This window comes from Lissotriton vulgaris, chromosome 5, assembly GCF_964263255.1.
Source record: "Lissotriton vulgaris chromosome 5, aLisVul1.2, whole genome shotgun sequence".
Classification (NCBI taxonomy): Eukaryota; Metazoa; Chordata; class Amphibia; order Caudata; family Salamandridae; genus Lissotriton; species Lissotriton vulgaris.
This window is the reverse complement of record NC_141693.1, coordinates 1,227,082,406-1,227,107,342: the sequence shown is the minus strand read 5'-3', so window position 1 is coordinate 1,227,107,342 and position 24,937 is coordinate 1,227,082,406. Positions and strand designations below refer to the sequence as shown.

The following is a 24,937-nucleotide window of genomic DNA, read 5'->3' as shown; positions in this document are numbered from 1 at the left end:
TAGGGGTACGTGGAAACTTCACAGGATGAAGGGATAAAAATATCTTTGTGGTAATGGAAATATCTATGTGGTGATGTCAAATGTAATGTGGGAAATATCTATGGGGCGTAGGAGACATCTCTGAGGGTTTTGGAGACACCTCTGGGGGAGGAGGGTGTGGTATACTCAAACTGGTAGGAGAGATATATACAGGAGAAGATATCTCAGCGGGGTTAGATGACTTGGAGATATGTATGAGGTCAAGGAGCTATCACCGAACTGTGGAAATCTCTGAATACATGGAATATCATTCTGAGTTAGTGGTAGTGCAAGAGATATATCTGGGTTAAAAGATAACTCTCAATGTGTGGGATATTTCAGGAGGACGGCTTATTTATGAATAGATTAAACATATCCATAAGGGCAGGCAGAAGTTGACTCTATTTTGAAAAATAAAAGCCTGTGTGCTTAATGAGCTTTGCATGGGTGGAGGTTCTCAGGAATCGGATGGAAAAAGTACTGCTTCTGCAGCAACAAGGTCTCTTTTGGTGGGATGGCTCTTGGAAATATGTCTTTTGTGAGAAATTTCTCTTAGGCACATCTGCCTCCACTCACCAGTTAGTGAGAAGACCCCGGACTGCAGGACATCCCAATTCACTTCCTGTCTGCTGGCACCACCTTCAGGAAGAGCTGGTTTCCGTCGGGAAAGAGACAGGGACTTTTCTGTTTCCACAGGAGCAGCTCTGGATGATGAGGGCTCCTCCAATTGGTTGGAGAGGTCAGCGGGAGATGCAGAAATGCAACTTTCTAGAACACCAGCTGTAAAGGACACAAGAAATTGAGAATGCCCATCATATTCACCCCTGCAGTGCTCCCATCCTGCCCAGCTGAAAAAGCACACACTTGCCACTAGAAGAACGGGAGCTAGCCAAGTCCTAACTTATTCTATAACCCATCAGCCTAACAATTGTCCTTACCAATGTCACTACCAATACCTACCATTGTCCGTAGAAGCTATTATCCTTCTACTGTCATTACAGTTGTTCTTTCTCATCTAACCTACTATCCTTGTCCTAGTTGTCACCTCTCATGATCCTTAGGACTGTCATTACCGTTGTCCTTGCTCGCGTCTTACCCTACTATCCTTACTAATGTCCATGCTAACAAATGCCATTTAACATTGTGCTTCCACATGCACTTACCCATTAAACAACCCATTGCCTTCCCATTTCTATGCTTGTAGTCTGAAAAACCGAGTATAGAATATCGAGAGGTCACAATAGTGTGACCAAAATATCCAAAATCGAGGAGGTAACTCAATATAGTGAAGTATAGGATTACTATTCCAAACTCCACATCTACGTACCCTGAAGTATATACACACTCTATACATACATACCTGTTGATATTTGGTCCTCAATATTTTGGCAACAATGTCTTGGCCATTCAATATTCAATATTCCTGATCTACACCGTTTTCTAGCTTTTTTGCTACGCTGTTTCACTAACAATTTCTGACATATCAAACCCTCCTCCAACATACTGCCTGTAATATCCAGCAATCCCCCCTACTTAGCAACACCTCATCCTTTCATTTTATGGGTCATTACCCCTTGAAATTGCCTCAGGTCCCAGGTGCAAAGGGCTTATTGGTGGCTTCCCCCTCATACCTTGAATTCCTAATGTTGGTTGTTCATCTTTGGTTTCCTCCTCTTCTCTGGCCGTGAGATCTTGACTTCCTTCAACACGCTCGACTTCCGACCCGGTCTCATCAAGTGCTTCTTCTGACTGTGACCCGGCCTCCGTGCCATCAGACGGCCTCTCCAGGTCCACACTCTTTACTAGTTCCTGCGTTTCCAGACACATTAGCCCCTCCACAGGAACATCCTTGGCACTGGAAACAACCACACATGACTTCTGCTCCTCTGGCTTTCTGGAACCACCTTTTGCACCACCCTTCTTTCTTTTCCTCTTTCCCTTACCATGCTTCTTGTTGGGAAGGTGACCTACACACCCCTGGTGGCCAGGCTTTCCTGCGCGCACAGCTTCTTGGTCCATGGGACTTTTAATTGACTTAGCAGGCTCTTGGTCAGTTGGCTTGCTCTGGTCTTCAGTGACCTCACTGCTCTCCATCTGTCCTCTTGCTAAAGAGGTCATTCTACTGTCCTGAGTGGAGCGAACAGCTGTACTGCCCTCCTTGCTGGGAGACCCCACAGACACGTCTTCCTTTAGAGTTCCTTCTGCTGTTGTATACAGAATAGTTGGATCTAAAATGGGTGTTGGAGATTCTGGGGATCTCGGAGATGTCGAAGGGGGGCTGGAAAATGTGGTGTCATCTAACTGGTTGGCGGAGCACTCCCCTTGTAGGGTGGTCTCTGGTGTCTGGGAGGGCAGTGGGCTTTGAATGCACTTTGTGGTTGGCTCTCCTGTCCCACTCTCCTGTGAGATGAACTTGCCATCTATAGAAATATATTTATAGGTTGATAACGTGTCGGCTGCAGGACAATGCTCCAACACGATGCCAGGAGAAAATGTGCTCCCCTGTGGAAATGCTCCTATGCAGTTTCCCTCTGTGAACTCATTTCTACTACTGGGGATATATTCCGGGGAAAGTGGTCTGGCGGGAAGATAGTCTGGCTCCCCTCTTGATGCCCGGCAAGAGTCTGCCTCCCAACACACTGTCTCTGCGTGAACATCAAAGACAACAGCTGATGGAGTCTTTGGTGTAATAGGAAATGCATGTTGCTCCTCAGCAGGGGAGAGAGGCCTCTCCATGACCCCCACATTAACTCTAGCATGTGCTCCAACACTGGCTCCAGGTGTGCTGTCCTGGGCACCATCCACATGCCTTTGCTGGTCCTTACCTGGCCTAGAATTTGGCCCTGTAGTATCACCAACATAGGCAGAACTGCTTAGCACACCTCCAGCAATGCTTCCCTCCCATGTCCGGTGGCCCCTGTTCTTGACAGGGACAGCTTCTTCCTTTGGTACCTTCTGGTGCATCCAGGCACGGTGCCGCTTGTTTCGGCCCTTGCCATGTCCCTTTCGAACAGGCACTGTCTTGGTCTTGGAGATGCCATTTGCCTCAAGATACCGCTGCCTGGAGTCCACACCAGAATCTGGAGAGAGGCTGAGGTCCAAAAGCTCTACATACTCACCCTCAATACTTTCTGTGAAGGGGCTGCAGATGTCAGTAAGGTCTCCCACAACCACTCCAGTGGGCCCCCCATGTGGGTCTTTGACATCTGTGCTAGAGTTTCGTCCATCTCCTGGGCTGCGGTCCCCTAAGATTTCAGAGAGATGCTCCCCAGATGTTAGTGTGCTCCCTGGAGATAGAGGATCCAAGGGGCACCTTCTACCCACGATGAATCCGTCTTTGTGCACAAACTGAGGGTAAACTATATCAGACCAGGGCACCCGAAGGACCCGCTCCCCAGCAGCCAGAAGGCAGTTTTCCAGTCGGGTAGCATGACGATCCTTGTTAATGCCATTGAGCCATTCCACAGTGAAGATGAAGGGGTAGGAGTCCTCGGGCACCAGCACCTCCTGAACGCTGCGGCAATCTTGGGAAAGACACTTCAGGGCCAGCCGGGGAGAGCATTCCAGGTAGGGAAGGACCTGCAGGTAGAAGTCTCCAGGCTTCAGGCACTGCCAGGGTAGGGAGGAGAGCTGCACCACCACCTTCTCGTGAAGACATAAGGGCCAGCCTTCATGGCAGAAGAGGAAGCCGCTGTACTGGGACTGCAAGAGAAGAGAATTTAAAGCAGGAAACAGAGAGTTAGGAAGCATGAGAGGGATCAGGCCTGCAAAAATCTCGACCAGCCCAATTTACTTTTGATAGTTACATAGGTGGTGTGTATGGGTGGCCAATCCGCACCTTTTCTGTGCATTCCCTCTGGGGAGAACACCTTGTGATTCACTGGAGCCTCCTGAGCTTGCATTTCATTAGGCTCACGGTATAGTAAGAGACATTAGGGTTTGCGGGCACAAGTGCACACACTGGCATGAATGTGCAGGACTGCCGGAAGCATGGGGGTCCAGCCTAATGGTATGTGATGGATGCATAGGAACATACAACAAAGGAACTGATCTGTGTGTATCTAGAAGACTCTGGTGATGCTAGAAAGGCAGTACTAACAGCACCTATAAGGATTAGACCCTACCTCCAAGTGGTTCCTTATTTGTGGGCACTGTCTCCTAACACAAGGCCCTCTTTTACTTTTGTAGTCACTAAAGGTGGTAAAGGAGAATTCCTGTTGAATTTTTTTTTTTTTAACCGCCTCCAACATCTTGCAAACTGGCCCAACCCTCCCAATCCCAATCGCTCTCCCAGGGACCTTTGTGCAGGTTTCTGTGGTTCCTGGGGAATTGGTGCTAACTGGAGACTATAGTGCCAAACAGTATCCGCCAACATGCTCCTTCCTGAGTGATGTACACCTAACTACATGAGGAACATATTTATAACCCTGGAAGGGGGGGGGGAAATATGGGGGTGGTGCTTGACACCTAATAAGGCAGAAAGCCAGCACAGTTCATCAACAACTTCCATGGCAAGTTTTTCCTCAAGGGATCTTAAGACAGTTAACTCATGCCTTGATGCAGAGGCTCACACTGCTCTGTGAGGACAGCAGGATAGTCTGTCCATGTCCCATTGGTCAAGGAAGATAAGAGTGAGTCCCACCCTCTGTCTAGTGACACTTCTAGGTTTATCTATGACGAATTAGATGTTCCTCTATTCTCAGAAATACCTGAACCTAGCGCTCATATGCAACTCTATAGTTAACACTTGTTCTTTCAGTGTAGATATGTATATGCGTTGAGGTGTATATTTCCCACTGTGATTAGTAACATTGCGTGTTTTGTCTAGTTTCTGTAGTATGTGTGTGAATAAACTGGGTTTTTGTAGACTTAGCCAGACTATCATTCGCTTGCTGTGTTGAACCAAACTCATTTCCCAGGGAAAGTAGACCCTGGGCCAGAATGAACCCAGGCAGGTGCAGGTACTCAATATCTGCCCACTCAAAGCACTGACAGCCAATCAGAGTCACTCACGCATGCCTCCTGCTGGATCCGCTGCAGTATGTGCTTGGCTGGTACAAGAAACTCGATGGCGTATCTGAGAGCATCCTCGCCATAGGTGCGCTCCACCACCGCAAACACCTGGCACAGCAGCGTGGGGCCAGTGGCCGAGAAGGGAGGGTAAAGGGCGGACAGAGTGTTCTGCACGCAGTCTTCCACCGGCTCCGCACTCTGTGAAGAGAAGAAAGAGAGGGTGTAAGGATGGCGGAGACCTGGGAGGACTCGAGGCAGGGTTGTGGGAGGAAAAAGGGAAGGGATAAGGCAGTAACCAAGCTCTGAACTCTGAGGGACACCTGTGTGTCTGTGCAGTGTGTGTTGTTTGCTCAATTTCTATGTGAGTAAGGCAGCCCTGGAGGGGTAATGATGGGGCATGTGGTAGTCAAACTCTCTTCGTTACTCCCTTTCTATGACTATGGGCCTGATTTAGACTGTCTGAGAGGGAACTGTGTTGCAAAGGCGAAGGAGTACTCCCTCCGCCAAAGCGAAGTTCTGCCCACATCCTTTAGAGTTGGGTAGAGCTTCAGTGTGTAGACGGCAGAGACTATTCCGTATCCGTTGCCTACATACACCTACGATGCAGTACGGGAAGTCGGAGGTTTGTGCTCGCCCTCCTCATTTAGAGTGGGTGAAAATATGGCCAATTTTGACTGTCCTTCACTGCCAGGTAAACGTGCAAGTAATGCACAGTGAAAACTGCAAAACGACCTTTAAGGCATGGGAGAAAGCAATGGAGTATTTTTTTTTCAGAAGATAATCTCACTTTGATTTTTGTTTATCATTGTTTTTTTTTTATTTGAAAGACAGCTCCATCATGTTGACAGACCCATCTGTTTTTTTTTATTTGAAAGACAGCTCCATCATGTTGACAGACCCATCTGTGAAACTTTCAATGCACTTACAGGAACTGCAGTGACAGTGGTTCCTACGAATGCAAGAAATGTCTGCTGGGCCGACAGACATCTCTAACTTGGCAGGGAGAGTACCTTCACCATGGCAGGAGTAAGCTACTCCTCCATGGTGACTGGACGTAATCCGTACGCCAAAGAATAAACAAGGCCCCATCTTCATACAGTAAATACAGAGGTAAAGTACAGGTGCAGAGAAGGAGGCGCCTGAGTGAAGGAGAGAAATGTTAAGGCAGAGTCACAAATTGTCTTTGTTCCCTCCTCAGCATCCCTCGTTCAGAGTCACTCTGGCCTATAGGGCACTCAGGAAGTGACCCATGGGTTGGTCTGACAGATCAGTATGTGGGCTATTTTTTAGCAGTTTGTGGGCCTGTTTTATGACTAAGTGGACTGGTTTTTTACCGTTGTTTTCCCTGATATTACCACAAACATTGCTTGCAGCAAACACAACGGCATGCAGTGCCACGTACCCTGCAAAATAGCCATAGAACTTAAAGCTGGCCTGATTTGCTAATGTGGGCCACTTTTTTAGCTCTCTGTTTCACCAATAGTGGGCACTTTTTATTTTGGTTCCCGGGACTGTTTTGTATCCCAGTCAGACCCTGCTGTCCCAGTGCTTGACAAAGCAGTGGTGAGGTAACCCTCACCAAGCAGACCTCTTTCCATTCCCAAAGGACCCAGCCCATTTACTATTTATAGGGAATGATCCCCTTACCAGTAAGTTACACAGACATTAAGTCCATTGGTTTATTTTGCATCAGAAGTGGCAAGTGCCAATGCTGCGGAGCGGTATAACGCAAAGTAATTTCTCCTTGAGGATTTGGAGAGGGGGGGTGATTAAAAATGTAACTTCACTTGATCAAATATCCAAAAGCCTTAGGCCTATGTTAAACTCCTGACTCAAAGCTTGCGTACTCTGACATTAGCATCAACCCACACGGTCTTTTACTGTAATGCACAACTGTTTTCTTACAGTGTAACTGCACTATTCATTGAAAAGGTTTCCGGTGTTACCTTTTTTAATTTTTCATAGTAGTCAACAAAACAAAACTCATGTTTGCCTTTTTTTACAGAAATATGCAGCCTTGTGAGCTCACTGCCGCTGCTGCACACTCTTCCCCAGAGTTACTCCCTTGACATTCAGCTGCCTTTCTGCTTTCCGTCTCATGTACCAGCCCTGAGCCATTAACATAATGAGGTAGTCCTCCTCCTAATCCATGTCCCTACACCCGTCCTCTCCGACATTAAAAGCCAATTCAATCTGGCTTCATACAATTCAGAAACCCATTCATTTGCCAGAGGTCCACCATTATTTTCTCATCAAAGTCCCTCACACTGAGGACCCATTTGAATCCAGGTTGTGTGCCAGAATTACAAGTTGTGTCCTTTTCCTCGCACAATCATGCCAGAGGTCCACCATTATTTTCTCATCAAAGTCTCTCACGCTGAGGACCCATCTTTCCTTACCTCCCCTTAGACGCCCGCAGAACAATCACTCAGGCCCTCATCACATCTCATTTAGACTACGCCAACAGCTTATACGCCAGTGCCCCTCAATATTTGATCGATCGTCTTCAGATCGTGCAGAATGCGGCAGCTAGACTGATTGGAAATATCCCCTACCGTCAGTCGGTTGCTTTTTATTGCAAAGAGCTACACTGGCTTCCCATTGCAAGCCGCATTCAATTCAAGATTCTCACCCTCGCCTTTCGTGCTATCAACGGCCTTGGGCCAGGATACCGGAAAAAGCGAGTGGTAATATCTCAATCAGTCAGAACATTGAGATCTAACAATTTACGTCTCTTGATTGTACCACGCTTTCGACGATCCAGAATGGGCGGCAGAGGGTTTAGCGTAATGACTGCTAAACTATGGAACTGCCTCCCACTTGACCTCAGGTTCTGCCCGTCTGAATCCCTCTTCCGTAGTAAATTAAAAACGTGGCTGTTCTCCAGATCATGATTCCAGTCCTACATTCGTCCTGTTCCTCTCCTTTATTCCTGAGTTTCTGTTTTAGCGCCGGGACACCCCTCCTGGGGTAGCTGCGCGCTGTATAAGCTACTTAATTAAATAAATAAATACAGGTTGTGTGCCAGAATTACGTTGTGTCCTTTTTCTCGCACAATCATTTCCCCTTTGTGGATTTTGCAAGGAAAATCCCAGGAAATCCTCAGAGCCAGAACACGAGGGTAGCCGGATTCGTAAAGCCTGTCTGTACCCTGTGTTGTACCTCAGCCCGACCTCAAGATCTCCAAATCCTGTGGGGATTTCACTCTTGCCCGAAATACCGCAGCAGCAGTATCAATATTTCTCCAGGGTTAAATTCTCAGTTGGCACACGCAACATGTTAGTAATGAGCCCTTACCGTCAGATTCAATAAAATAACCTCTGACTCGGTTAAGGAATTAACCTTGCTTAAGTCGAAAAATAAAAAAAGTAAAAGCCATTTTCTGCACTTCGGTATTATCCAGAATTAACACTAACACTTCGTCAAATTACTGTTGTTACATGAAGTGTGAGTCTCACCCCTGAGAAGCTCAGTCTGATGTAGTACACATATTGAAAATGAAATTTAATGATTGGCCTACATTATTCCTTACGGTTAATACATTGGGCCAAAGAGGGGTGCAGCACAGACCACAGACTAGCTTGTTGGTGTGAAAAAGGCTGCTTTATTGAAGACAGCTTCACCTTACAACAAACATTCCTTGGCCTGTGCCGTACAAAACTAAACCTCACTAAATATTTTCCTCCTACCTTACCCCCCCTCCCCTAAAGTTTTCCCCCTGCAAACATTTATAAATCGCCAAAACTTGCAACTTCTTAACCTTTCTTCACCTAGCTATCTATTTACACTTCCTACACTTCCTCCCCATCCTGGGTGCTCCCAGAGTGACCTTTCCCAACCAATAAACTGTAACTTTAAACCGCTCTACCAAATATTACCCAGGAAAACGCCCCAATAAAGACTATTGTTAGCGACCAGCACCTGCTTCAAGCGACAACATAAGTACATGCTTCCCCACCGGTGCACCTGTTGCCAACAAAAACGACCCAAATTCTTACATCATACCTGATGGCCTTCTACTCCTTGACCTGTCCTGAAGACCCAGGAAAAAATAGGGAGGGCGGGTGGGACAAAAACTCTCCAATCACTATGTCACCCAGCCGGCTGTCGTGTCACTACCACCGAAATGGGGGACAGTAACCTAAGATGGCCGGCTAAATACACCCCAGCCCAAAACTAGCCGAAGGAAGCCCAAAAGTAGCCCAAGGCATCCCAACACTAGCCCAAGGCAGCCCAACAAGCCCAATTGGGCTCTGCCTGCCTCCCTGCCCAAAACTCCCAGGGAGGGACAGTTGTCCCCCCCCCCCCCCCCCCGCCATCAAAGCATTATTTCGATTTAAGATCATTTGCAAGGCCTTGTCACTCATGTGACGCACAGAGGTGAAGGTTTTATTCAGACACCTAATTTTTCATGTATTCACAAAAATGAAACATGGCAACAACTTGTATAAAAATGTTTTTAGCAAAAATTGTATTTAAGCAGAAGGGTGCACATTGCACAGCTTAATTACTTAATTTTACAAAACCTAATGTGTGATGTCCTAGTCACAGTGGAAGCTGCAGATAGTAAACAGTGCTCATCAAACACTGTTTGCCTTCTGTTCTTTGAAAGTGGTGAGCCGTAATACTTACCCAGAATTGTAGGGAGGGTTTTGGTGTGAATGGGGGAGGGAGACTGGGTGGGGGGAAGCAGGCTGAAGAGATTCATTCGAAGAACATTTTGAAAACATTGGACCACATAGTGCATTTTAGAGCACCGTGTCACATAAATTTGCTTTCAAACCACATGCGGTGAAAAAGCATTTATTGAATATTCAGTTCTTTCATGGTGTGCTAGGCCACTTTACCCTGATGCTCCCCAAGAGTTGAGTCACTTTTTGTGAAAGTGATAGCGGTGCCTGCAGATGTAAAAAATTACTTCCATTGTGCCAAGTCCAACACGTTGTCATGGGTGCCCTTTTGGTCCCAAAATTACATACAATATGCCACTGCTAGAATGTTGCCATTAGTGTCATCCATAAACCACGGTTGTCCCTTATGTCAACAATTATCTCTAGTATGTCAGGGCCAATCTTTTATCATGATTGTCCCCTCCTTTATACCACAGTTGTCCTTCCCTATGTTAAAAATTACCTTCAATGTGCCAGCGTCACTATTTTTCCAAGGGTGTCACAATGCCGAGAACTTCCATTTTGCCAGCACCAGCAGGTTTCTGCAGGTGCCCCTATGCCAAGAATTACATCTAGTATGCTAGTGCCAGTGTTTTGTCATGGATGTACCCATATGCCAAGTATAACCTCATTGTGCCCTCATTTGCTAGCATTTTCTCACAGGTGTCTGTGATGTGAAGAACTGCCTCCAGGACAGCAGCGCAAGAATTTTTAAGGTAGGAATTACCAACAGTATGCTAGAGTCAAGGGCACACGCATTCTTACTCATGCTTACTTATATTCACTCATCCACATTCACTTATTCTCATTCACTTGCACTCACTAGTTCATTCTCACTCCCAGTTACACTCGGTCACTGCTACTCACTTTCACTCTCACTCATCCATGATCACACTCCCTCACACTCTCTTTCACTTCCTCATACTCATTCATTCTCATCCACAGACTCTCACTTTTTTGCAGTCACTCTTTCTCTCACTCACTGTCTTACCCATAATCACTCAAACTTAGGGGCACATTTACGAAAAAAAACAAGAATTTGCAATGCAATAGGTCTTGCATTTACAGGGGTTTGAGCTATTGGCATTGTAAATGACAATGACTTTTATTTATGTTTTGGCCTTTAAAACTGATGCATAAAAGGCATTGCACTTTACAATGCCAATAGCTTAAACTCTTGCAAATGCGAGACCTATAGTATTGCAAATGTGTTCAACGCCTGTTCTATGAAGATTAACAAAAACTGTTAGGAGAGGGAGTGTCCTGCCTGTGACAGCAGGCAGGACAAAGCTATTTGAGATATTAGTGCTCGGAGGCTGTAATTAAAGCCTACCGAGTAACAACACACGTAACAGGGGGTGTCCTCATGGAAGGTTACAAAATAAGGCAAGGCGGTACTAAGGAGGGACTACTAAACCTATGGCCAATGAAAAGCCACAATTTAATGTGGACAGTGACACAAGCCAATAAAAAATATGGACAGAGAGTGGGAGGAGCTTCAAGTCCATAAATGAATACAGCATGACTCTCAGCGCATGTGCTGCCCAGGCTCAACCTAAACAAATAGCACCAGGTAGCCCAGCAACTAAAGGTGCTACACTGCATTGCCCTAGGCGAAGAAAGCATAACAGAGCCAAATCTATGCTTAATTTGAGCCTGTGGTTTCCAGTGCTCAGCGCCAGCACTTAATTGTCAGCACCGGCTCTAGTGATAGTCGACCACATTGCGGCTTTATCTGTCTAAATTTGAGATGAGCACAACAGCAGAGTTTAATAAGTCAATATACATTCAAAAATGAATAAAACTTGCTGCCCATGCCATAATATTAGCTTTCGGTAGTGTCCTGAAATAGTCTGAATAGTCACACTTGTAGGAGTGGTAGTTGTGTTGATACTGTCAGAATCCTCTTTGTTCGGCTACAAGCAGCCATAAAAGCATTGCCGAGCATATTGAAAATAGCAATGAAATACATATGGCTTCAGAATAATTAATGATGGAAGTAGGTGAAAAGCGCACTCAATTATATTGATAATTCTGCTTTTAGACTAATTAAAACACACAGTAAAATACATAAAATCATGCAGTACTGGCATTGGCATATGTGGGTGGTGCGGGCTGCAGTGGTCTGCAGATACGGGCCCTGGCATTTTTTAACAAATTAAAACACTGATGCACTGCTGTTTTCTTCCCCGGCCCTGGTGTACAAGGAAGCTGCATAGTACCACACACAAATCTATTAGCCCCTTAGTGCAAAAAGGTGTGCTCATGATGTCTGGGGTAGAAGAGTAGCCTTCCAGTACAGAATACTATGCCAAGACAAACTTTTACATATTTCATGTGTATTGTATAGTGCAGCACACAAACAATGTGTAAAAGGTTATCAGGAATTTAAACATTTCTCCAACTTAATGCTTGCCTCAAGAACATGCTATTTTTTGGTGCAAATCCCTTTCTTCCATTTTTAGTAGATAGGGCTTTGCATCAAAACTGTGAGTCGTAGTGTGAGAATGTCCATCTAACACCCATTACATGCTCCATGATTCAAAGTAGTGCAGCGCAGCACAAAGCATACTTTTGCACTACTTTAAGGCTATTTTCCAGAGCAAAAAAAAGTGTTGCACTAGAAAGTAAATAGTTTATAAAGACTTTGTGCCAGTTTGCATCACTTTGCGTGATTTAGCACCTGCAGAAAAGATCAATCCGCCCCTCAATCTGTCTTACTCACTACCTGTCGCTTACTTTCACACACACACACACACACACACACACCCACAAGCTTACACAGATAGGCTCACACATACACACATACACACGGTCTCTCACACAAACATACTTTCACCTGCATGCACACAACATACTTTTAAAAGCATTGCTTCACTTACCATAGCTGCTAAAGAAGAGTTTGTTCCAACTTTTGCTGCTTAGGTTTATTTTAATTATGCTAATAGTGAATAAAACACTATTACTCATTATTAGCACAATAAGAAATGGGCCGAAAAGGAGGGTGAAGCTTGCCACCTATAAAGGTGAGCTTGCCCAGTATTCTTGGCACTAATTTAGCCTCCTTCGAGACCATCTGTCACAAAAGCAGTCAGAGTGGTCACAAGAGGCAAGCCAGGGTTCACAGCTGCGACCACTGGTGACTACTAAATGACATTCATGCACCTTCGTACAGCTCTACAGGCTACAAGTGGGAGGAAACTTTTACAGATGCCGATGACTGGGGTTAGACCGCTTTCGTCAGCAGCAAAAAGACTTTCAATCAATTCCATATTATGTCAACAATAACAGCCATATGCTGCATGTCTTGGATACATGTCGTCATTTGTAACCAGTGATGCCTTGTTACAAATGAGTAATCTTAATTAGATGGAGTCCTTGTTATTTTCTTCCTGCGCCTACTCACCTCGGTGTAGGGTCAATTGAAGATTACCGGTAAGTATTTGGGACGTTAGTCATTCAGTAAAAAGCCTGATTTTGGTTCAAACATTCAAAGTCCCTGGTTGCCATAATAATAAGAGAAAAAACTATAAATAGCATATTTTTCGGATCCAAATAGAATCTTGATTGGCGCCTTCTGGAATATTTATTTTCTTTACTGACTACAAGCTACTGGTTTGTTAAACTATATTTGTCGGGGTGGGGAATAGTAGTTCCAGGACCTGGAGATGCTGGGGAATATCAATGAGGTACCTTGCACACACCAGTGTCCCAAGAATACCCAACTGTAGCTCAATGGATCCTGAATGAGGGCACCCATACCTTTGATATTTGTTGCGCTAGTCTCTCATGCCAACTTCTATTTGCACATAGACTCCTATGTATGTGGATTATTATGTGGTGTGGTTATGATAAAGGGTGGGCGTAGTTCGCGAAATAGCACTACGCATAGCTACGCAAAGTGCGCTTCGCACTACGCGTAGCACTGCGTAGTAGCATGTTCGCACTGTGCAAGATGTCGTTTTCAATGATTGCACAGTGCGGACAAGCATCTGGCACTGTGCAATCACTGAAAATGGCATCTTGCACAGTGCAAGCTGTTCTTTTCTGCCACTCGAGTAGATTTTTACTCGAGCTGCAGCTTTCTCAACGCGGACTGGTAGTTTCTCATCGCGAGCATGCGCGACCACTCGCAATGAGAAACCTGACCTCCCCGCTTTGAGAATCTCGCCGGGAGGTTTATTTTCTATGCTCGTGGTCGCCAACTTGACGTTGAGGACCGCGAACAAGCAAAAAATGACCGCTGCACTACGTTACGCTACGTGCAGTTCACTTAGTGCGAAGTTGCACAAACTTTGCAAACTACGCGAGCGTAGCGTAGTGCTTTGCCCAGGGTTAGTTGTGATACCTCACCACGTAATAATGTCACAATCTTGATCAGGTCCAGTTAGGTTGGTTTAATAAAACCCTTAGCTCAGTCATGGGTAGGGGTGGCACTGAGCAGTCAGGCTTAAGCAAAGGAACAAGGGTAAAGCATTTAGAAGTACCAAAACAAATAATAAGTAGGAAACAACACAATAAAAAACTGACACCAATTAATAATAATATAGCATATTTTTACATTAAAATAGACACCAAAATAACAAAAATCTATTGAGAAAAACTAGAGATATGAATTTTTGCAGGTAAATAAATCACTTTAGGCCATTCATGGAAAATGAAATAAATCTTTGTAACCAGTTTAGCACTGTAGCCATCTGGCTAATACGGCTACTTCTCTTAACTTGGATGGGCCACAACGGGCTGTGAGACAGTCAGTGGGACCAATGGGTTCCAGGGAGACATTCACCTGTCAAGTCCAGCTCTCAGGGTATTTTCTGAATTTTTAACCTGTAACACGGTCCAGCTGAGAAATGGTCCTGAAGCTGGGGATGTAGGATATGAAGGATGCTGAAGAGATGTGGTGAGAATTCATGGGGCGTCAGGGGTCATCTCCGCCCTCAGGACTCAATACAGCAGGGGAGTCCAGAGCAGATCTAGTTGCGATTGGTCAACTGGTAGCTCGGTCACAGCCAGCAGGCACTTCAGCATCCCGCAGTGGGCAGGCGTTCCTGGGCAGCTGGGCTCTCAAGGAGTGCAGGGTTCCTTAGCTTTTGGTGGTCCTGATGCTTAACAAGAGTCTAGCCAACAAGCCTTTGGAGTCACTCCTGGCACAAGTGGAGCACTTTTGCACAAGGCACAGTCCTCTTTTTGTGAGACCCTTGTGCACTGAAAGTGTATTATAGCATTTGGTGCATCCTCACTTTGCTGGGTCTAGGGAGCAGCAGGGCAGTGCTTCATATGTCGTATTTCCAGTCAAGTAGTGACCTGAAGGTTGTGTGTCTGTGGTACCACTTTCATGCAATCTTCTCCCCATTTGTGGCAGGAGAGGACTCAGTAGTCAATGAGGTATTAGTTCCCATGAAGCAACCCTTCCAACTTCAAATAACTTCTTGGGGTTTGGCCACCAAACAATCCCAGGATACCTTTCTATGCCCATAGTGCAAGTCGTCATCTCATGTGAGGCGCCTTTGGCACATCCCTGGGGTGTACCCAGCATAATGAGTTACTGCTACTGGAAAACCGGTTATGCAGCAAGTTTTCTCCCTCTGCAGGAGACGCCAACCTGGCTTCCTACACAAAAGAGGGGGCAGGTGAAAGTGTGATTGCCATTTGCTTCACTGAAGTGGTAGCCTCTTTGAAGCTGGGCCTTCTGTGGCCACTGTCCAATAGTGATCCTACTGGAGGTCATACCTCTTCTCTCCAGCAATTCTCTTTGTTCCCTGTTCCTAGGAGTGCTTCATATTTCTGAGCAGGGAGGCAGCATGTTGCCTTGGCTGACAACTGCAGCAGATACACAGGAATGGCTACTGGATGTTAGGGCAACAAAGTTTTGTCTTTCTAAAGTCACTTTTCTATTAAAGGTTACTTTATATCCATCCTCAGCAATAAGTCAAGTTTAATATAACAATTAATTTGATCCCTTGGAGCAATATCTTTGGCGATCCCAAATGGAAGTTAGGACTTTGTGCAGTAGCTAGTGAAACTTCATGTTAGCCACGGGGACCACCGGTCCTGCAACCAAGAAAATGGCAATTTTGTGTTTTCCACTGTCAAGGCATGTAAAACACAAAAGGAGCATGCCCTTCTTTTTATCATTGAGCATCCTCTCCAGCGCAAGTCGTTGTAACGACTTGCATTGTAACAAACACGATGTTAAGTACTGTGTTGTAAATGTATGAGTAGTAACGTCATACATTCCGCTATAGGTGACTTACTAACATTGAAAAGGAAGGGTTTGACCTGGCAAAAGGTTTATTTTGCTATGCTGAGTTGGTAGTTTTAAAGCTGCCTGACTAGGCTGTAGTGCAGGCCTAGAGTCACGTTTTCACCGTGTCACTGCAGTGGGGGCTCAATTAAGATCTGCAGTCAACTAGTGACATTTACTATAAGCCTGGGGTACCTTTGGTCCCATATGCTAGAGACTCATAGGTAAGTTAAATGAGTCAATTGTTTATTAGTCAATTGTACATGTACTTTGGGGGTCACAACACGTGCATTGAGACCTGGACAGCAAGGCCCAGTGCATTACGGAGTAGAAAAAAACTGCAGAATGAGTCCAAAAACGTGGGGGTTGACCTTACATAAAGAGGTCCTTTCCTACACTGCTCTTCTGTTCTCACCCTGACATTTCTCCATGTCAGATAGACCGTGGGCCTCTGGACTCACGTTGAATAGTAGATCATGTACCCATGGCAACTGTCTGGGACTCTCATTAAGTTCTCGTATTTCACTTTCAAAAAGCGTTTAAACAGCTTCTTTCAAAGTTCCTCTCCTGCCTAAAGTTCAGCCCGCCTCCTCTGTCTCGGGAACAGCAGTTGCCACTGGTAACTCGTCACATTAATGCGGGAACCCTCTGCTGTGTGCACTGCTGCAGCCGCCCCTTTCTCTTTTCAGGGCGTTGCCACACAACTGTGGGCGTCAAGAAACGGACCCAGTACTCACCAAGTATCGTCTTGCCCTGTGCTGCAGCACACCGGCGTCTCTTCAGGGACATTTACATTTGGTCTGACTGCACTATGTCCACAAGACAAACTGATTAAATCTCCAGGAAGCAGTGCATTCTGGGAGTTTTCATCTTCATTTTGTTCGGTTGAATTAATTCGTTTAACGTATCTGATACAAATGTTTTTTAAACGTAAGCCAATGGCATTGTACGCGATCACACAGAACATGCACCCCCTGCCGGCAGCCTCGTTCTGAGTGCCGAGGTGTCTTCATAATTCCACTGGGTGCTCTTTCCCGCCTTGGAACGCCGTCGCTGGCACGCACTGGTCGGCTCCTCGGTACACAGCGTGCGTGAAGGAGCTGCGCGCGGCCTGCGCTGCGCCCCTCAGATCACGCCACCAAGTGCTGAGAACGTGCTTCATCTGGAGAGGATAAAAGTCATCGCCATACTTCAGTTTGCTTAGCCCGAGGCCATGGAATGCGCTTCCTGCGGACGGACCTCCACCCTGAGCTCCAGAGGCTGTCTATCTATTTGACAATCTTCAAAGCACTTTTGCTCTAAGTCGACTTCACTCGCATGTTTCCCAGGCCCGCTGCCCATGACCCCGTTTGTGTTGCGCTTTTTCACTTTTATAATCTCATGTTCATCTGTTCTACAGACAACCATCGGGTCATTCAGATCCACGGAGCAGTCCCTCTCACCCTCTGTAACACAGACCTGGAGCTGAGACCCCATTATACCCAACTACGATGGCAGCCGAGTCAGACAGGGTTCATGCATCTGTGGGGCAGCCCGGGCACCAGCTCCGACTCAGGGCAACACGGGGAGCTCAGCTCAGAAGGGAGCAACGACTGATGTTGGCTCAAACCCAGCAAAATGTGTGGTATTCCCACGAGCTACTGGTTGAAGAGAGAGGACTTGCAGAACAGGTAAGAGGAGGTCCCTGAAGATGCAAAGAGAGCTTCTTGGATGGAGGACATCATCAACACATCCTTCACCACAGAAGACATCCCCTTTTCTAGGACAAAGCAACTAGTTCACTCCCTACTGAAGGGTGTGGATTTAGACATTTATGTGCACAGCAGCATTCACCCTATCTTTATCCTGACGCTTTAGGGACGAAATTGGGGAAGGGAGTCTTCACCTAACTGGGTAAGCGTAAGGAGGAGGTTGTTTAATGCCACTCATTCTGTTTTAAGAGCAGTCGATGGGCTTCCATCCATCCTAGTGGGAGTCTAGCCTCAAGCCACGGACTCTGGCAGTGCCTTACCTTTGCTGTCTTGAACCTCTTGGCTGTCTTTGATACGATGGTCCACAAGGTTCTTTTGCCGTCCCTATGCATTTTGGAAGGGGGTGTATTGATTTGCAGCGGGTTACATTGTTCAAGCAGACGTTGACAATAACAATGCTACATTATAACAATACTGGTCAGAAGCCTGCTAAGAATTAATTATAGGGTGTGTGGGCCTGTATATTGGCACGGGTGCCCTCACTTTTGCGAAGAATTATCCCCAATATGCCTGCATCAGCATATTACCTTGGGTGCCCCCCACAGCACAGATTTATATTGAGTATGCCATGGGCAGCGGCAGCCTCACAAGCATACAACACATAAACAAACACACTCTTACTCAAACTCTCTTACTGATGCTCACTCCCTCTCCTATTCACTCTCTTCCCACTCAATCATTCCAACTCACTCACGCTCTTATTTAATCATTCTCACTCACACACAAACATACTCAAAAGTTCACTTGAAAACACACTTACTCAACACCCTTTCACACTCACAGGCTTTCACTCGCAACTGCTGACGTAGAGGCACTCTGCTTTAATATTTAGGATTGCTCTGGCTTCAATGACACTCCTGAATCACTTCCAGTCCCAATCCCCCCTCACTCATTCCTTCTAACTCAAACATACTCCTTCACTCTCTTTGTCACACTCACTTTTCATTCTCTCACACTCACTGACTTTCACTCAGTTTCGCTCTCTTCTCAAAAACACATACATACACAATTATTCAATCTCATAAACTCCCTAACACACATTCACACATGCACAGAGAAACAACATTTACGTACCTACCTTACTTCATTTGCTGGCAACTCTGAGGCTCCATTGAAGCAGCAAAGCAGGAATCAAGTTCAGCACATTGCAACCATCAAGCCAGGATTCCCAGCAAAGAGCTAGACAGAGCAGCAGAACCACGTTTCAAAAGGGGAAGGCACACCTCAAGTTCTCTGCCACCTTATTGGTAGGGCTGAAAGCATAGCCCTATAAGGGGACGTTACGTTGGAGTGCCAGGGCCCGAAGCACAGACCTATGAAGCATGAATATGTGTGAGGAAGAGACCCTGTGATCTTCCTGCCCTGGCACTTTTGCAAGCCCCTCTGGTCGCCTGACCCAAGGTCAGCCAAGTGCAAGCATACTATACCGTTCCTTCCCTCCCTCCACAAGATTTGTTAGATAAATAACTGAGGAAGTGTAGGAAGGTGGATACCAGACTATGGTTACCCCAGATTTTTTGAGTAGTGTTTAGCTGGTTTTCGACTTAGTTGGCCTGTGATCCTGCTAATCAGGGCCCCAGGATATCTGCTCTCACTGTAAAATGGACTCCATGTACTTTAGGTACATCTCCAATTGGACATTGGGTCACCTTATGAGCCCCTGTACAGAGTACTATAGGTACCCAGGGCATAGGTCCATCCAAGGCCTACCAGGGGCTGCAGCATATCTTTTGCCACCCCTGGCTGGCCATCCAAATTGACACAACTGGCTGATCACTGAGCTGGGGCAAGGTGGTGTAATCACCCTTTGCTTTAGATATAGTATTCCTATATCTAACCTTATATCTAGACACATATACACCTATAAGTCACTCCTATGGCAGGCCTTAACAATCCTGGAGGCAGAGTGCTTGGTTTTATGTGAGATGGTGCTCTAGCATGAGCTGAGCCGGTCTGCAGCTTTCGGAACCATGTCCTTATAGCTGTTCTAGGATATAGCCATACCATATACTCTTAAGTGCATTATGAACCTCGCGGTTAAATGCTAACTCTGGTTTGGCTTTATCGAAACATGTCGTGTAAGGTGTCATATGCTTTGGAATACTACCCCCTCGCACAAGTCTGACCTCCTGCTGCTGGGAGTCCTTCCAGCGAGGGAGGCTTGGACAATAGATTTCCTGTCTTGGGAGGTGCTAGCACCACCCCAGACAGGCTCTAATGTATTGGGGCAGGGAGGGCTGAAAGAAAGGAGACACTGCCTGGGGCACACAAGGTGTCCCATGCATAGTCCAGTTCAAACCGGTGCTGGGGCACACCAGTCCCAGCTCTGGCGCAAAACTGGACAAAGGGAAAGGGGTGTAACCACCCCTTCCCTGGTCCCACCCATAGGAGGGACCTAGCAGGTAACCCAGCCCCTAGATTTGGTATATAGGTAGGAGCTGAGTCCCAAGACTTTAGATTAATCCTGACTGAAACTTGAAACGAAACTCTGGACCTTTGACGTTCTACTTGAAGATAGAAGACTGAAGAATCTCCCTTGTGGTCAAGGAGTGACCACCCTGCACAAGCAGACACCATCAAGCGATCAACGGTTCGGAGCCCGAACACAGAGCCTGACAAGACCCGGACTTCCAGACTTCCTTCAGCCCGATCCACAGCCACAGCATAGCTGAGATCCGTGGAGGCGACGTGAGACGTGGGACCGGCCATCTTGGAAAGCCAGCGAATTGCTTTCTGTGCAACTTCTGAGGCACCCTCGAAGTTGTGCATTGGGGATTGAGAAGCCCCAGCCCCGAGCATCATCTGCACCAAAGATCATCCCTCCACACTCCACGAGTGCTGCGTGGGGCCATTTTGCATTTTCCTGCTCGACGCGTCTGTCCGGTCACTTGCCCGTTGGCTAGTGGCCTCTGTGACGACGAAACCTTGAATCTACACCGCTGGTCTGGTTGCTCCAGACTGGCCCTCGCTCCACTGAAAAGAAGCAGCCCATCAGACCTTGCTGGTCTGATTAAGAAGCCATCTTTGATTCCTGCGTGGGTTGCCTTAGCCAAGGCTTGTTGACTCCATCCGGAAGACGACACCACCGACAGCGAGAGCCTTCGTGGGACAGTTCGTGCCTGACTCCTGGTCGTCGTCGATGCCTCCTGGTCCATGTGGCTGCAGAGACAAGCTTCACAAAATCACCTGATTGCTTCGCGACATCGTCTGGTTCCTTCCTGGTCACTGGCTAGTGACCCAGACTCTGTCCCCTCTGCTTTCAGGTACTCTTCATCCTCGATCCACCCTTGGATCCAACCGGACACTTCTCTCCTGGTCGCCTGCAGCATCTTTCTCCAAGGCTCCATAGGATTCAGCGACAAAACCCGACACACTTTGACACCTATGCACCCGTTTCCTGTGGGTGAGGTAACGCGAGTACTCTGGTGCTCCTGTGGGTATTAACTATCCTAGTGTCTAACTTTCAAGCAGCTTTCTCCTAGTCCATCCGGAAGTGACCTAAAAGAACTAGTTTCCAATTCTTTCGTTCCCATTCTAACTCTATGGTAACTTGCATGTGTGTAAAGACACTGCACACGCCTCCTATGGGCCTCCAACTTCCTATCCATTGGGAGTACAGTGTAGCCGCCGCGATTCCCTAGGCCCTAGGCCTATCCTTTGTTCGTGGCGTGGTTCTTATACCACTATTTTAATATATGGTTTGAAGTGCCCCTAGGGCTCTACTGTATTTTGTGCAACTTATTGTATGATAATTAAGTATCTTGTTATGTGCTTGTGCCTCTGATCTAATAAAGAGCTCAGAGGGGTTGTTTAGAAATAAATACATATATATTTTATATATATCCTGTGTGGTGTCCTTTCATTTGGCATTCAAGCGGTTACATATGGCAAAACAGCTGGCTTTACATGCCCTCTGAAGTTTTAGCCTAAGACTGCTTTGTCCATGCTACCTCTAGGATAGCTGGTCTATAAGGTTGACTTTACAACCATCACCATAAGGGTTGTTTGGACTGATACAGGGTGCCCACTAAAATAGTGGACATTACATATCAGGCCAACTTCTCACAGGAAGCCCTTATCTTGTTACCCTATTTCTCTCCACCCCTCCACGGGATGAGGGTGTGTGTGTGTGTGTGTCTGTCAGTCTCGAAATTCAAGACCAACCCACAGAAAAGCTACCTAGGATAATTTAGAACCCTTTCAGAACGGGTGCTGAGCCATTCCACAATCGTTGATTTGTTGCTGCCTATTGTCAACAGGTGCAATATCCACATGTTGCCGATAAGCAACGTGGGTTCTTCAGGCATCTGGCGCCAACTAGACAACGGCGAAACATCAGCCCTCATCCTCCTGGACCTGTCAGCCGCCTTCGACATGGTCTGCCACCGCACTCTAAAGACACGCCTCCTAGAAGCTGGAATCCAAGAGAAGGCTCTTGACTGGACTACGTCCTTCCTCTCCGGCAGAACCCAGAGTGTCCGCCTCCCACCCTTCGGATCCGAAGCCAACAACATCATCAGGGGCGGCTGGTGACATTTGAAAGTGGTGGGCCGTAAACTAATTTGCATATTGCACCGCAGCGATCGAGCGCAGCGAGCGAGCCCGAACCACCTTGCATCCATCCATACATCATTCATGCATCCACCCATCTATCCACCCACCCACCCTGCATCCATACATCATTCATTCATGCATCCACCCATCCATCCATCATGCATTCACCCATCATGCATGCATCCATCCATACATCATTCATACATCCACCCATACATCCACCCACCTATCCTGCATCCATACATCATTCATTCATGCATCCACCCATCCATCCATCATGCATCCACCCATCATGCATGCATCCATGCATCCATCCATCCACCCACCCACCCTGCATGCATCATTCATTCATGCATCCACCCATCCATCCATCCATCTATCATGCATCCACCCATCATGCATGCATCCATCCATACATCATTCATGCATCCACCCATCCATCCACCCACCCATCCTTCATCCATACATCATTCATTCATGCACCCACCCATCCACCCATCCATCATGCATCCACCCATCATGCAAGCATCCATCCATACATCATTCATGCATCCATCCATCCACCCATCCATCCATCATTCATGCACCCATCATGCATGCATCCATGCATCCAGCCATACATCATTCATGCATCCATCCATCCACCCATCCATCCATCATGCATCCACCCATCATGCATGCATCCACCCATCCATCCTGCATCCATACATCATTCATTCATGCATCCACCCATCCATCCATCCTGCATCCATCATTCATGCATCCATCCACCCATCATGCATGCATCCATCCATGCACCCATCCACCCACCCATCCACCGAACAATCATTAACGCACCCACCCTGCATCCATCCATCATTCATGTATTTTTATGACCATATAAAAATAAATGATGGACTCTAACAAGCCTTTAGGATCGATGTTGAAGGATGTGCCAGTTTACATATTACATCACCCCTACCTTTTTATGCTGGAAACCTTCTACCGCCCATGTATTTGCCATCCTGTAAGCCCTAGGTATGTACTATACAAATTCATATACAAACATACACCAACATGCATGCAATAATAAATGCATATATCAAGCTATTCTGCCTCTACCGTTTGTTAACATTTTGAAATTTTATAACCTTAGTTCAAAGAGTACATTATATTTGTGGTGACAGTTGTTAACTCATTTTCTGGAAAATGTTTATAAAATGAAATCTGTTGAAGGCTGTGTTGCAACTATCAGAAAAGAAATTCTGAGAATGTTTACATTTCCAAAACCCCATGCCGTGAAATAAACGGGTGACCTGGAATAGACGCACACATTTCTGCAGCAGATGCTTTAACACACTGAACTATCTCAAGTCATTTGTGCAAGCTAGTTTACTGGAACACCGAAAAACACACACTCTTACCTTGCTGCCGGTCCCGCACACGTCACAGGCTCACAGCGCCCCTAGCCAATCCTGGTGCCAGGGGCACAGGTACCCTCTCGCGCGCAGCACGCCCATTAGGGCTCCTGATGGGCATGCGCAACGCCGACAAAACACAAGTGCGCATGCGTGGGCACGGGTAAAAATTCACCCTCCGTCCCCACGCATGCGTACTTGTGTTGCCGTCTGTAAATCATGTCAATGAATCAACATGACGCCCGCCCGGCGGTCTGACGTCATGTTGATTCATTGACATGATTGTCATGAGGGAGCTGCGGGCGGCGTCGGGCAGGGGGGGCTACGCCCCCACGCCCCAATGGACGAACCGCGCCTGAACATCATCTCCGGCGTCCCCCAGGGCTCATCCCTCAGCCTAAGGCTGTTCAATGTCTACATGGCCCCCCTCGTACAAGTGGCCCGCCATCACGACCTCAACATCATCTCCTACGCTGACGACACCCAGCTCATCCTCTCCCTCACCAAGGGCCCACACACCGCCAAAACCAACCTCCACGAGGGAATGAAGGCCGTCGCCGACTGGATGAGGAGCAGCCGTCTGAAGCTAAACTCGGAAAAGACGGAGGTCCTCATCCTCGGACCCACCCACTCAGCCTGGGACGACTCCTGGTGGCCGACCACACTGGGAACAGCACCAACACCCACCGACCATGCACGCAATCTAGGATTCATCCTCGACTCCTCCCTTTCCATGTCTAAACAGGTCAACGCCGTCTCCTCCTCCTGCTACAACACCCTCCGCATGTTCCGCAGGATCTACAAGTGGATCCCGTCCGAAACAAGAAGAGCGGTGACACAGGCCCTGGTCAGCAGCAGACTGGACTACGGCAACGCAATCTACGCAGGAATCCCAGCCAAACACCTACGACGACTACAACGCATCCAAAACGCCTCCGTCCGACTGATCGTCAACGTCCCCCGCCGCAGCCACATCACCCCCCACCTGAGAGACCTACACTGGCTCCCAGTCGACAAGAGGATCACCTTCAAGCTCCTCACCCACGCACACAAAGCACTCCACAACGCCGGACCAGCCTACCTGAACAGCAGACTCCGCTTCCACACCCCCACCCGCCAGCTCTGCCCCGCTGTCCCCTGCATCCAATGAACGACCTCCGGCGGCAGATCCTTCTCCTACCTCGCCACCAAGACCTGGAACCCCCTCCCTACCCACATACGGCAGACCCAAGACCTACTCGCCTTCAGAAGACTCCTCAAGACCTGGCTCTTCGAGCAGTAGCAGCA

The 24,937-nt window shown here is 47.1% G+C and overlaps 1 protein-coding gene across 1 annotated transcript in view; it reads right to left on the bottom strand.

Moving 5' to 3' along the window:
- The window catches only part of ARHGEF40 (Rho guanine nucleotide exchange factor 40), a 312,707-nt gene that overhangs the window by 163,077 nt on the left and 124,693 nt on the right, over positions 1-24,937 (bottom strand). The window contains exons 2-4 of the mRNA XM_086923058.1: positions 5,032-5,229; positions 1,650-3,720; positions 595-798 (exon numbers count right to left, since the gene is read on the bottom strand). Coding sequence (XP_086779184.1) covers positions 595-798; positions 1,650-3,720; positions 5,032-5,229 — 2,473 coding nt within the window. The remainder of the gene's footprint in view (positions 1-594; positions 799-1,649; positions 3,721-5,031; positions 5,230-24,937) is intronic.